General features: G+C 41.0%; 2 protein-coding genes across 2 annotated transcripts in view; both read left to right on the top strand.

Annotated features, from left to right (window-relative positions):
- LOC145439855 (uncharacterized) overlaps positions 1-15664 on the top strand; it is a 366083-nt gene that overhangs the window by 312937 nt on the left and 37482 nt on the right. The gene's annotated exons all lie outside the window — the stretch shown is intronic.
- LOC145439376 (ATPase MORC2-like) lies at positions 271-1948 on the top strand. The gene has a single exon (XM_080316861.1). It carries the CDS (start codon positions 364-366, stop codon positions 1693-1695), a length of 1332 nt encoding a protein of 443 aa, XP_080172987.1. The 5' UTR covers positions 271-363; the 3' UTR covers positions 1696-1948.

A 15664-nucleotide genomic window follows, 5' to 3' on the forward strand; every position in this document is an offset into this window, starting at 1 on the left:
ACAGGGCATGGTATTGTATGGAAACAGGACCGAACAGCACTTCGTCGGAACAAAATTCCGGTATGGAGTATAGAACAGTGCAAGTATGATATGGTATGGGAATTTTCAAGTATGTTCGAAATTTTTTCCAAACTCTTCCATACTTTGGCAGTTTTGTCAAAATCACCACAATGATCCTATACTCTCGATTCCTGAAATTGATTGCACACCTTAGGATATAATTCACTCTCTATGTTCACTTATCAAATTGTGTTTCATGGACTTGGCTTGGGTGTACATAGTTTCTGGGAGTCATTTGGGTATTTGTCGCAGTCGTGGTAGGACGAACCTTCCAACGAGTCGCGGTATCTACGGTCGCGAGCGATGCACATCCCCAAAGTCATCCAGTGCGATGGGTGTCGGAAATGGCAGGTGTTGCCATTTCAGTCCAGCACCATAGGCCGGGAGCCGCCGGACAATTGGATTTGCTCGATGAACCCCGATCACAAGCACAACAAGTGCCAGTGCGTGGAGGAGAAGCCTTCCGTGCCGCTCGGGGAATTTAAATTGGAGACGAAATCGGTCGAACAGAAACGTGCCGAGAAAGCCGAGAAGCTGCAGAAAATGCAGCGGGATTTGGATAAACTCCCGAATATCCAGACAGTGTCGAGCTCGCGAGACGCGCAAAAAAAGTTGTCGAACGTGTCGTTTTCCCCGCCGCGCAGAGTATCGGGTCGCAGCGGAAGGAAATCGACGTATTCTTCGGATTCTGATTCGGAAGAAGAGGAGCAGAGACCGGCGCGTAGAAGTTCCAGCCTACGCCGACAGCCTAGTGACGACGAAGATGACGAAATGGAAGAGACGCCGCTGAGCGATCACTCGGCCAGGCGCGACAGTACCAGCCTGAATCTGATAGCGTCTAACGCCAAACCGCCGATGCCCCGTAAGCTGACCGCCGTACTAGCTCCGTCCGATCACGTGTCGAAATCCAGGCAAGTCAGGGATCACTCGCCGAAGAGAAAGAAAAAGCACTTGGAAGAGGACTCCGATGCCGAAGAGGACGAATCAATTAAGACCGACATCGGGCAGATTGTCGAGGTCGAGCTGAACGGCAAATGGAGACGTGGCAGCATTGTCTCGACCAAGGTGGTCAAGAATCAGTCGGCTCGGTGGAGGGTCAAATTCGAAGCGCACCCTCAGGACCGTTTCGACAAATGGCTTGACGAAGGCTCCCCAGGTCTTCGATTTGTAAAGGACGATGGTCTCTCGAATGGAAATGTGAAAGCGAAAATCACTGCCAAACCGAATGCCGCGAAAACTGTGACGAAAAACACCGTTGAGGAATCCGAGACCAATCTGGAGAAGGAACAGCATGAAAATGCTTTGGGTAAACTCAAAACGTGCCTACGTTATTTGTGGCCGCCCCAGTGGAAAATGCCGAAAGAAGAAATCAATAATCTGACGCTTCAAGAATCGGTCGACTTTCCTATGGATGACTTTTTCGATCATTACGAAAAAGGTCTTAGAAAATTAGTGATTAACTTCAGAACTCGGGCTGATCAGCAACGGACAATCGCGAGCAACTGCAAGAAAGAGCTGGAAGCCACGAGGCAGCTGCTTCTGAGTACTCTGCGTAAAGTTGAACCCGATACACCGGACCTGAAGGGAGATGCTCTCATGGAGCATGCGAGAAATTTTGTGGAGGAGGATACTTGATGAAACCAGCTGTTGCTGATAAGGAGTGGTAATGGTGACAAGATGCAGTTATTGCTGGATGCAGCACTGCCGGCGACCTCGTATGATACTTAGTACATCGGCGTACTCGTTCCTGGATTGTTTGACGTAACATATGACATGCAGACTAGCATCCAGCGATCATGCCTGTTTTGGCGTGAACCACTTTTTCCTGGGAATGCCTCTTTTAAATGTTTGTAATAAAGATTCCGCTACTTTTTTGATGAAAAAAAAATGTGTTTCATGAATCACCCACCCCAGTCGAAATTTATTTGAAGTTAAGTTCAGACGTCGAGTAGTGCGGACGTCTTTTTGCGGAGCTCCGAGACAAGTCAGAGAGGCAATTTGGGCGTTGCCCAAGGATTACGGCGAACCGGCTGAGAACGGTTAGATATATACTTACTATACTGGGCTTGGCCCAAAGGTTATTCGGATATACGTACTGTCTACGGACATAATGAATAATATGGTTTTAATTGAGATAGAAAATCAGCTAGAAGGAACAAACTACGCTGCAGTAACCAGACGAAAGGTACCAAAGGAGAGAACATACAAGCACCTAAGACCTAGATCCCTATTCGTAAAGGGTCCGGAAGAAATAGACTGGGACGGTGTCTATGACGAACTTAAGATAAGCAAAACAGCAGGAGAATACATTGACAACCTGGAAGCACTATACGAAATAAGAAAGGGCATCTGGATTGCTACATTTGAAAAAGTGAAGATGGTGAAATTATCCGCGACAGAATCCACACCGATATAAGACGCAACAAAGAATACAAACACTTCGAAAGCATAGTGGTAGAGCTGCCGAGACTACCGGCGACACACCTCATTATTAGAGGCGTACCGGCAGAAACCGAATTGGAAACACTGACACAGACAATAAACTGCTACAACTTCGGAACGGTTACCAAAATTACGAGAGTGTTCAGACGAAACACGAATATATACAACGGGCATCAAAATATCTGGGTGGAAGAGTTCAAAATAGACCAAATACCAGCATACCTCGAGGTAGATGGATATACCTGCCCCATAAAAACGGCGGAAGACATCTACACTAAAAAGTGCTATCGATGCAAGGCAACAAATCACATCATAAGAGACTGCACAGTGCCAGCTGAACCATACTGCAAGTACTGCAGAACAAAGGGGCATGAAGAAGCTGAATGCCAAATCAAAATGGCACATGCGGAGGCAAAAAAAGAGAAGCAGCGAAAACTAGCTCTCCGGAACCAAGTAAGCGAGCTACAGAGAAACAGACTCGATGCAATAAGCGCTACAATATGCGCACCAACAATACATGGAAAAGAAACCAGACTAGAGCAACAAGATGTAGACTCTTGGTGGGACGCCGCCGCAGAACATAGTAGACCTCCACAACCAGTGCCAGCGAGAAATAAAAACATACTCACAACGGATAAGGCAAAAACTAGGAGACGGACTTTCAGCATTCCCGTGGCCACTTACTGGCCACGGATAATTTCGTGGCCGGCCATGAAAAGTGCTATTCTGTGGCCGGCCATGGTGATTTTCATGGCCGGCCATGTCAGACTCATTCTCATGGCCGGCCATGACTAAATTTCATGGCCGGCCATAGCCAAATTTCATGGCCGGCTGCAATATATCAAGTTAGTATCGATGATAAGTACTGTATGTGGCCCAATCGTGGTCAAATGCATGATCAATTATGTTCTATTATGGGCGTACAGTAAATAGAACTAGGTGAGAGCGAGTGTTTAGCTCCGTTTATATGCATTTTCACCCGAAATACCAGAAGAATAGCGATACAATGAAACGATAGGAAGAAGATGAAACGATCTGAAATAGTCTCTATATATCAATTAGAAACACACAAAAAAATGATGTAAAGAATGCATTAAAAAGGGGGATATCCGCTAAATGAAACAGGAAATAATGGTATAGAAAGCTAGAAGCGATGAAGACATTATCAAAACTGGTAACTGGTAAGTGTTGATTTGTATCTTTTTATAGAAATAGACCTAAATATTCGGCTGACACTCGTCACAGCAAATCGTATGCAACTGCATAGAATTAGTAAAAACATGGTATACCAGATATCTGTCAGAAAATCTCTATAAGTTCCCAAAAAACGGTGAGATTCACATGACATTCTGTGGCCGGCCACAGAACAGATAAAAGCTCGCTGTGGCCGGTGCTTCCCCCGTTCTGATATTGATTTTCAACCGTAAGATGTGCATGTGCAATGTGCATTGTGCAGTTGCAATCGATTGTATAGTTAGTTTTATTTTGTAAATATGCAAACCTACGATTAAACAATATGATGATCATAATTTCCTTCATTTTTCAACCATATTTATCGTTTATGATGAGTCTGCGATGCGAATAAGTATAAAACATATATATTTGATCATGCAGTTTAAGGGTGTTTGTATGGGCAGTTTAAAATCTTTCGTGGATTGCCCTGATGAATTTATGAATAATACAATACTGTACTGGGAATTTGTCTTAATTCACTGCCGATTTTCGATTTACGCTTAAGTAGACTCGACTATATACCTCCTTGAATGCATAATCTGTTTGATCGAGATACTGGATCGGTCAATATGCAGTCATTTTACCTGTTTTCTTGTTTTCAATACTAAATACCGTAATGAAAGTACCAGAACAAAACAATTACGTAATCAAAGAACCAAGAATATGTGGAAAATACTGTTTCAAGTTTCAGAAAAGCTGTGAAATCCACATAACATTCTGTGGCCGGCCTCGGAGCAGCTGGCTGTGGCCGGTGCTTCCCCCGATCTGATAAGTCTTTCTAACGCTAGGACATGTAGTTGCAAACAATTCCATAGTTTGTTATCTTTCGTATAGCTCAATAGCTGTGAATTGGATAATGCCAGGCTGATACAATCCTTCCTTTCTGTATCAGGTCTATGATGAGTCCGCGATATACGGTTATATACATATTTGATTATCGTACTGCTATACAATACATACGACGTTCGAGATCCTCAACATCAATGGAGCTTGCACTCATTTGCACGATGAGAATTGTGTCGATGAATCTAAGAATATTTCTATGCTGTAGCAGCACGTGAACTTGACACACTGCAGATGTGCTGTAGATGTAGAATAAAGGCAACGATGTAACCTAACCTACAGGTAATATTGGTAAAATGTGGGGCTTTGTTCCCAGAAACTTGATTTTGGTCACGTTTCTAATCCTATATAATTTGTATATATAATGTATATCCAACTAGGTGTTGTTCTTCCAGGTCGAAGCAAATAATGTAAGAATGAGATGCATGTCGCAGTCACTAACAATGCCGTGTATGCCAGAGGATACTTAGGACTTGGGTGCAAGGATCGTTTTGTATCGCATGTCGTTGTTAGATCAAGCTGCTAACCGATGTGGTGGGCATAGGACGTAAATGCGCCTGCTATATAATTAGATCTATGTTATAATAATAGATAACTTCAGATACTTTGCGTCATCTAAGGCAGCATCATCGATCGATGCGACATCAAATGCAGCGCCATCGATCGATGAAAAAAGGCCCATGCCAGGCCTGCGAATTGACCAATAGGCATGATATATTTGTGGTTGATGCAGGGAACAATGAGCAATTCAGCGAACAATCTTGATGACACAGACAAGTCCCAATCGTTCATTATAATTCGACATTTGAATGCAGTGCAAATACTTACCGCCGTGTAAAGTACATCTGATCTCTCGTGCCCCTGGGTGTTTTCTGTGAAAAGCATGTACTGGACACATTGCATTCATGCAACTACTCGTATATGAATTGTGAATGATTGTAATCATATCTTCAATTGCTTCAGATTTTGTGAAATTGGTAACGGAATAAACAAACTTTTTGTAGCAAAATATGACGGTTTCTTTATGTAGAAAACGAAAGAGGGGCAGGGAGTCAGATTATCTACGTTTGCATCACTAATCGGCCTGGGCGATGGAGATGCGAAGAAACTGCAAGGCTATCGAGTCTGCACCACGGTTTTATCTTTCCACGCAATCCCATTGGGTTGATCGCCTGGCGTGGAAGCTGTGTGGACACCAGTTCTAATGTAAAGACGTTTGTCTGACCGAACAATAAGATGTACGCAGTACGCTCATACATTACTCTATCACATATTTATCTAGATTATAGACAGTTCAAGGAACGTATGTTTCGGTGTTAGTTTACAACGCACCGTCCCAGAGTACTTTTTCAATAGTCAGTGGAAGTTAAATTCACTTCTACAGCGAACAGAGAAGGTAACACGTGTGAAGCCGTGCAAATTTTGAGCCCATCCCTAAACTACTCAATAAAGTGGTAATTTAACTTAGGTAGGCTACGTGCGATAATATAGTGGAAGTCGTCTATACAAACCTTGCCACCAGCAAGTTCGTATTGCAAATGAAGAAGATCTACTTGACTATTCTCAAATTGGATGCAAAGGGCGGATTTTGATCCAACTAGATGTGCCGAAATCACGAACTGGCCATGAACTCGTGGCCGGCCACAAGATATTCGTGGCCGGCCACAAAAACAATCTGTGGCCAGTAAGTGGCCACGGGAAAGCTGAGACCCCTACTGAAAACTAGTGAACCGAAAGCACAAGATGAAACCAGAAAAGCAGACAGCCACCCCAAAATAGACAAACCCATACCCGATACCACTACATCGCCCTCGACCGAAGACAAAAAAGGTACGGACCCAACCCCGATTACAGATGAAGAGCGCTTGGAACAAGACTCATTAATACCCGAGGCCAACAAACGAATGAGAGAATCTAACAGCAGCGAAGACACAATTATATACAATAAGGCAAGAAAGACAGAAGAAGAAACGGGTCAAAGCGAACACACCACCACCTCCAGTAGCGATGAAAATAACGTCGATTAACGTTAACGGCTTGCACAAAGCACTGAACCCATTAGGAGATTATATAGAAGCGGCAGGTCCCGATATACTCTTAATTCAAGAAACTCATAGAATTAGAGAAACAGAGATTCAAGAATGGGCGCAAAGAATTGGTTACAAAATCTACACTAACGCAAAAGGAGGATATTCAATCAGATGGAAGGGGACCTTCATCATGATAAAGAAGCACCTTCAAGGTAAAATTTACGACCATCAGACTTTAATAGAAAATCGGGCCCAATCAATCCTAATACGTCTGGACAGCTCCCCTATAGATATGATCAACATAAGAAATGTGTATGCGTGTTATGTTCTTGATCTTGTTTGAACAACAACTCAATGCGACGAGGTTGCAATAGGAAATCAGTATATTGTACAGCAGTATAACTTAGTATAACTGCTGGAAACGGTGGCCCGGCAAAAATTGATAAAGTTAACTTTTTTGCCCAAATTGAACTCGAATTGGAAAGGCTGGACTATTCTATAATAATGGGAGGGGATTTTAACGTAATTCTGAACAAAAAAGATGTCAAACGAAAGGACACATATAAAATGGGTCCAGATGCTAAGCAACTAAAAAAGATAATATGCGAAAACGAAATGATTGACTGCTTCAGAAATAAACACTCGAGCTCCGAATACTATACGTATTCCCGAGTAGATAATGCCAGAAGACTTGATCGGATCTATGTAACGGAAGAATTGAGTGAATTCATTAAAAGTGCAGGACACGATCAAAACAATGTCGCAGACCATCATAGTCCGCACATTAAATTAGACTTCAGCGACAAGACTAAGCGCCAGTCGCAGAACTGGAAATGCAACAACGAACTATCGCTCGACAATGTCTATGTTGATATAATTAACAACTTGATTGCCACACGCGAAGCAAGCCTCGATGGAGCGCAAAGTCTACAACATTGGTGGGACAATTTGAAAATAGACATAGCAAACACGAGCAAAAGGTACCAACTCGATAAGCGAAAACAAGACGCTAATAAGACAGATATAAGATCGAGCAAATGGAAACTAAGAATAATAACAAAAACCGATACCTTCGAAGAAGGAAGGGGGAACGTTAGAACTTTCTGGTCTAATAACAAAGCGAGAAAGAAAAAAGCAGAGCTCAAATACATCGAGCTCGACAACGGTACGATAACAGAAGACCCCAACAAATTATGTGATGCAGTAACCAGTTTTTACAGAGCACTATGGCAAAAAAGGCATGAAGCAACAAAAGCGATGAGAACTCAATACCTGAGAGACTATCATGCTACACCCAAAAAACAGACGCCGGATGAAATCGACACAGTAACGAGACTCGAACTATGGTACACGCTCAAGCAGACGAACAAAGAACGGTCACCGGGACCAGACGGTTTGACGTTTGAATTTTATATCAGGTTTTGAAAAGCAATAAGTACGAAACTACGCCAAATAGTGAACCATGGAATCTTTTTTGCAAATCAACCTGAAAGCTGGGATCACGCAAAAGTAATACTTATACACAAAGGAAAAGAAAAAACAAAATTAGAAAAATGGAGACCAATATCACTACTTAATACTGACTACAAGCTTTTTGCCAAGGTACTCAATAAAAGACTGCTGCAGGAAGTGGATGGAAAAATCCAAACCACTCAAAAAGCTGTAATCCCGGGACGGAACATCGATACCATTCATAATAACGTGACTTCTATAACAAGATACCATATCGAAAAGAATATCGAAGGCTACATACGTACCATAGACTACAAAAAAGCCTTTGACAAAATTGACCATGCAATGATGTTTGATATCCTGGCCAAACTTGATATATCCCCCAAAATAGGAAAAGCAATTGAGAGGATATACAGCCATCCATACGTACAGATCGAATCGACTGGAATTACGACACCTCATATTCATATCCAAAGAGGTATTCGCCAGGGCTGTCCCCTAAGCATGACACTGTACGCTGTCTGCGTGGACCCACTTGCAAAGAAAATTAGGGCAAACAAAGAAATAAAAGGCATCAATATTGCCGGATTCGAACAAAAACTGGACCAATTTGCCGACGACACTACCTATTATATAAGTAACATCGAGTCGATAACGCGAATACTTTCTGAGCATCACATGGTTCGGGAAGCAACGGGGCAGGAACTAAACATTCCAAAGACGGCGATTCTACCTCTAAATCCAAGATCAAGGTTTATACTCCAGAATTCCAGCCACAACAACAAAGCCAGGGACAATATCAATATACTTGGGATAACACATGGTAAGAACGCGGCAAATATTAACTACGAAGATCTCCTTAACAGAATCCAACGTGACTGCCACATTATAAAAAGACAACGCCTGACCTTGATGGGAAAAATTACAGCAATGAAAGCTAAGATTGTCCCAAAAGCAACGTATACCCTGCAGACGGCGCGGTGACGTCCCACCAGCTCAAAACACTCGACAGGATGCTATTCCAACTGCTATGGTGCCCGGAAAACTGGAAGCGGAGAGCCGAAACACCCCCATAAAGAAAAAAATGTTTGGAGGTATTGACATGATAGATATAGATTCGCATAAAAAAGCAAAGAAATTCAAACGAATGAAAATTTTGAGCGACCTCGATGAACCCAAAGAAATATGGCACCAAGAAGCCTTGTACAACCTTGGTAGCAAAATAATTACTGTGAACCACCATGCATACAATAACAATATGCCTCACAGACCAACGCCGAGTACGACATATCGCGAAGAACTCGAAACGTACTACAAAATACGCAACGGAAATGACGACGACATGGTTTGCTCACAAAGAGAAGTATATAGTAAATTGGTAGACCTAAAGACGGAACCAAATTATGAAAACAAAAACTGGGAGAAAATCTGGCTAATTACACGCGATACAGGAAATATATTTACAAATATGGAAAAAATATATCGTATCGAATACTAAACGAAGCATATTTCACAGGAAATAAAAAGGGAAAAGCAAACTGGATCAAGTCCGGACAAAAAATCCTGAAGACAAAATGCAAACTGTGCGGCACCGAAAAAGACATCCTATATCATATGTACGTCGAATGCAATATGTACAAAACTATATTTTTTGTCATCAGGGAAATCATCGAAAATACCATTCGAAGCGACATAGACGCCACGGAGAAAGAAATCTACGACAACAGCTACGATTGACCAAACAAGATTATGGTACTGAAGGCCTACACCATCGCCAAACTCGAGATATGGAAATCAAAACGTCAACTCGATATTGCGAATGAATATGCCACGAAAGACCGAATACGGGCCATAACCAACAGCATATCGAAGAAATTGGGCGAAGAATCACGCAAACTATTGAACAACACGCGATAAGCCTAAAGGCGACGCAAATAACCGTTTTACACGCGATCGCAAAATCTAGTAAATATCCTGAAATATGACTACATGCATATCTCAAATTTCCAGCGTATATATGCAATGCATATTGTATAGTCATTCCATATACATGTGCCAATATGAATATTTATTTTACGCCTTTTTCCTTTTCCATGTGCAAATTAAACTGCCATTTCGTGTGTTTTTACTACCCCCCCCCCCCATACCCTCCCCGGAAATATCACATCCCATTCCCCAACAGCGGCTCCACCAACACCACACCCTACCAAAACCACCCATTAGGAGATATCGTCATCTTGGAAATGAGAAAATTACCAGGGTCACCATAAACTAAATGTACGGTAGGTAATTAGGAACATAAATATTGAAAATATCATAATTACGATGATTGGCAAATTTCTAAAAATGGACAAACCCAGAACATGGAATATTACTGAGAAATAAATATGACTGAAAATATGAGTTCTTTTACGTGACGCTCCAATAACACCCTAAAGACTATAAACCCAAGGACCATTTATATATAAAAAGAATGGCGTAGGCGTATAAGACTTGAGATCTTAAGTTCAGCCATCCAGGATTCATAGAGGCACGCACTATATTTCTTCTTTTCTTACTTTTGGTTATTATGCTTCATCATGCACTCTGAAAATAAAATCACTAAAGAGAAGACAACAAAGTTGTGCAACGAAGGAAAGTAGCATTATTGATAGAAAATATTCCAATCTGAATATCATAAAAACGAATTTCGACCACTGTCTCGTTAGAACTCGCATTTCACATATCGTAACATCCAGACTCTGAGAATGTAGCAGTAGGTCAATTTGTTAATGGACACCCTGATGTTGGGTAATGAAGCTAAAAAGTATGAACCACAGCTTGGTGGGAAGTTGGACATTTGATACGCTGTGGCTAAATGCCTAGTAATTGTAGCGATGTAAAAGAAATTGTAAGATATATTCAAATGGAAAATTTCGTAGATGATGTTACTGCTAGCAGTGCGTTACCACACCAGATTTACATTTCATGAGCTTCTGTCGTGATTCCCGAACGATTCCGTATGTATATAATTTACGTTCCGTCTTCGATGGTTAGGCAACCTATATATCGCTGTAGATGTACATCAAAAATAAATATTGGATTACATTTTAGCATCGGGGCTGTTTTATTTAATTTCATCCAAAAGAGTTAGAATATAAACGCCGGGAAATTTCCGCACACAGAAAAATAATATTATATGAGAGGTTGGGCAACTGCGAAGATATGGAAAAAGTATTAAATATGGTATGGAAGAATGTTGCTATGGTATGGAAAATTGTAAGTAGGGCATGGAACTATTGAGACGGGTATGGATTATGGAAATTTTTCATTCCATTCCATTCCATACCATACTATACTATATACTAGGGATAGTGTGAACGTGAGGTTCACGTTCGCGTTCTGTGTGTGAACCTCGGAAATTTAGAGGTTCGCGTTCACAACAGAACCTTGGTAGGTTCCGCACTGTGAACCTTTTGGTAAATTGTAATTTTCACTCCATTATAAGATCTTTGACTCAAATTTATTGCATTTCAACTGCGGGCCACTCCATGCATGGTGCTGGCAGCATAAAAAAAATCAACGCTAAACGAGCATGCGGCATGCACTTCGACAACCTTAAAAGTTTTACCTGCTTTGCTGCAAAAATTTTCTCGGAAAAACCAGCTTTCCGTTTGTGAATATTTAGTGACTCTCTGCTGTGAGCTTGACCCGCAATCACACAACATCACGAGCGATGTATACGTAATCAGCAAATGATGCTTATTCAACCAATCAATGACATAGATATCGTCTTCTGATGTAAAAAATTGAACGGGCGTACGGAGTCAATCTTGACTTCATATCTTTACTGTAACCTATCATTTAAAACAAACCCGTGCGATTAAGGTGCTTACTACTGCTGCATAACTTGTTGTTGTTTGTGGTATCGGTAGCGAGTATAGAGACCCGTTGTACACTCTGCTCAATATAAATGTAGCAATACTCAGACTCCGAACACATTGTCCGGTCTGGCTAAGACCGTGAAGGCGTAAGCTTATATTCCTTGGTAAGTTCTCGTCGAAATTGTTGGCAAAGCGACGGAATGTATTGATTTTATGCAATTATCATATCCTTTGATTACCGCGGTTGATACATTGATACATAAAACGCCAATATGTACTTCAGCATTGTGGCATTATGTGGACCGAGTCTTCGCTAGGTATCGTGTACATTAATATAGGCTATCACTTAATTGGAAGATAGGGTTGGAATTAGCAATATGACGTCACGTGACGTCACGAGGTTCACGTTCGTGTTCGCACAGAACCTTTCAAAAAGGTTCGCGTTCACAAGAACCTGAACCTTTCAGAGGTTCACACCATCCCTACTATATACCATACCATACCACTCCCCGGATATAGGACTGAGTTTAGCATACAAATGCCAAGCTAAGATACCGATAATTCGTTTAAATACAATTAGCCTGACTGAAATGGCCATTTCAGAAGTCACTGCTCTTACAGAAGACGATATTGCTTTGATTACATTTTACTTCATCGTGGTTGGTGTTCAACAGCTGCTACTAAAATGTCTAGTTTTTTTTTACGAACGAAGAGTGAATAGCTTGCATATGTATTCGATCCCATCACTATTACTCGGATTTATACAGGATGATCATCGCCGGGTCCAATTAATCAGCCTCTGTATTTATATATTGAAGGAACAAATGTCATTATTGGCGGGCAATTGCCTATGCTAAATTGGGGACGAATCTACACATATTATAACGTCACACTGACACCACAAATTGTACCACTCGCTACTCATCATGTTACTGTACGGTCACGAATGTTGTTACGTGTTGAAATGGTCTTCGGAATGTAGGATTACAAAACGACTACTGTCTCCCACATTTTCGACGCTCAGTGCTCATCTTTGATATGTCTGCGACATAATCATCACAACTTATCAATTGCTATTTCCTTGATATTAAGTAATATTTTCATATCTTAAAACTGTCTCCATCCGGTTTACTACCACGCGTCCGCCAAGTAGCCTATATATAGAAGTAGGTCGCATGGCCCGCTGCTCATGATGCTGAATTTCCTTAGATATATAACTGGTTTTAGCATACAAATATTAAGATACGAAGATACGAAATCGATAGTTAGTTTCAATACAATTAGCCTGACTGAAATCGTCACATCATAAGTCAAATCCATTCCAGAAAACTGAATCCATGCAGAAGACGCTAATGCTTTGTTTACATTTTACTTCATCGAGGTTGGTGTTTAACAGCGATTACTGGAATGTCGATTTTTTTTTTGACTAGTGAAGAGTCAACAGCTTGGAGATGAGTTCGCTGCCCGCACGATTGCTCGGATTTCATACAGGTGATCAGTGCCGGTTCAATTAATCTGCATCTGTATTTATATTTTGATCGAACGAATATCCTTAATGGCGGGTCAATTGCATCTGCGTCCGCCCACCTTGTAACGTCATGCTGACAGCACAATTTAAATACTCGTACACCACCGTGTTACCATTAGTACACCAATTTTCTTATGTGATAAAATAGTCTTCAGAGTGTAGACTTTCAAAACGACCATTGTCGCCCACATTTCCGACTCTCATTACTCAACTTTGATATGTATGCGACAATCATCACAACGTATCAAATAGTACTCTTTGATGTGAAGTCAGATTTTCATATCATAATTATCTACATCTAATTGACTCCCACACGACCGCCAAATACTCTTTATAAGTAGGGATTCGTCATTACCATCACCCGCTGCTTATGATCATATAGTCATAACGTAGAATTGCTTTACCCGTAAACTGCATGATATGAACGACTAGAGGTGTCACTTTAAATGTATATAAATATCAATACAGTTTATATTCGTACTGATTGACGAGGTTATTATCTAATCCCTTCGATGTATCGAGTAGTGCATTTATATGATCCACGAATGCATCACAATGGGTTGCGGATGCAAGTCGAAAATTGAATCCACGCCAAGGACGATATTGCTTTGTTATCTTTTTACGTCATCGCGGTTGGGGTTGAACAGCGCATCCCTGAAAGTCTAGTAAGCTTGCACATGTGTTCAATTCCATCACTATTACTCGGACTTCATGCAGTTGACCAACGTCGGTTCCAATTAATCTGCATCTGTATTCACATTTCGATCGAACAAATGTCCTCAATGGCAGGTCAATTGCCTCTGTGAAATTGGATGGAATCGGCACATATTATAAGGTAATGCTGACACCACAGTTTGTAACCCTTGTTAGTCATCATGTTACCGTTCAGTCCTCAATGTTGTTGCGTGATGAAAAAGTCCTCAGAATGTAGGATTTCAAAGCAACTATTGTCGCCCACATTTTCGACGCTCATTCCTCGTCTTTGATATGTAGGCGACATAATCATCACAAATTATCAATTGGTATTTTCTTGATATGAAGTCATATTTTCATATCCCAAGTATCTCCATCTGGTTTACTCCCACGCGACCGTCATGTAGTCTATATAAGTGGGGATTTGTCGTTCGCATCGTCCGCTGCTTATGATCTAGCCAGAATGTAGAATTGCATGTACCTGAAAACTGTGTGATATGGAATATACAGAGGTGGCCAGTAACGAAGTACTTCTACTTTTTCGAAGTACTCAAGTAGTTTTCCTCTTCTTCTGGTACTTACTCAAGTAGATCTGATTTTCGCTACTTCTACTTCTACTTCTTAATATTTTGCGATTTACTTACTTACTTTTCGCTATTTTCAGTTTGTCAAGTAGAAGTAGTTCAATCTTCCAATTAGGAAGATAGCCTGAGAAATTTCGGAGCTGTTTTCACGGAGTATTAACATTTAATTTTCATAAAAGTTTAGTAAAGCACAGAATTTTCGTCGCGCTTCGCGCGCAGTGGATACGTGGAGTGACCAGTCTGATTTCACGAAAGTATCGGTGAATATAATTTAGGTGGAGGGTTGGCGTGGTTCCGTTCACACCAAATTTTCGCCCTTCACCCATATGGAATAATTCATCACAGTATATATGGCTCATCATAACGTTTGAAACTGATGTTTCGCAATCTAGCATTTTCTTGTCGTATCGTGATCTAGCATATATGTCCATGGCGTGTCCTAATCTGGAAGAGTGGACTTTGACTTCTTTTTAGTTTTAGAGCTGTTTCAGCATACCACCTTTGAAACTTTCTGGACTAAAAACATGAAATACATATTCTGCTTTTAGAAGTAGTATTTATATTTCACTTTCAATTCCCAGTATCATATACTTTGAGTTATAATTAATATCAGTTCTTTTGTACGAATAACATACATGTTGAAGTATAAAAGCAAGTGCAGTAATGCCTTTAATTTCTGGAAATAAAGCTACACAATATGGCATTTTTACGGTCCACCATATTTTTTATTAATATTTACTAATCGCGCAAAGTGTTTACACCGTATCCTATACAACCTCTCCATATTGCTCTTCGACTAAACTATACGGGCCTTATGATATGGAGATGGCGCCATACCATGCTATTTTCCAAAACGTGTTGTTCGAGAAAACAGAGGATTAGTAGCGCATTTCCTTATCAATACTATCATTTTCATCCCATGATGTGCTTATGCTA

The sequence above is a fragment of the Botryllus schlosseri genome, chromosome 5 (assembly GCF_051294905.1).
Source record: "Botryllus schlosseri isolate E-star chromosome 5, Bs_hap1, whole genome shotgun sequence".
NCBI classification, from domain to species: Eukaryota; Metazoa; Chordata; class Ascidiacea; order Stolidobranchia; family Styelidae; genus Botryllus; species Botryllus schlosseri.

Bases quoted from the DNA above. Each gene is read 5' to 3' on its own strand.
- LOC145439376 (XM_080316861.1), top strand. From the start codon at position 364: ATGCACATCCCCAAAGTCATCCAGTGCGATGGGTGTCGGAAATGGCAG.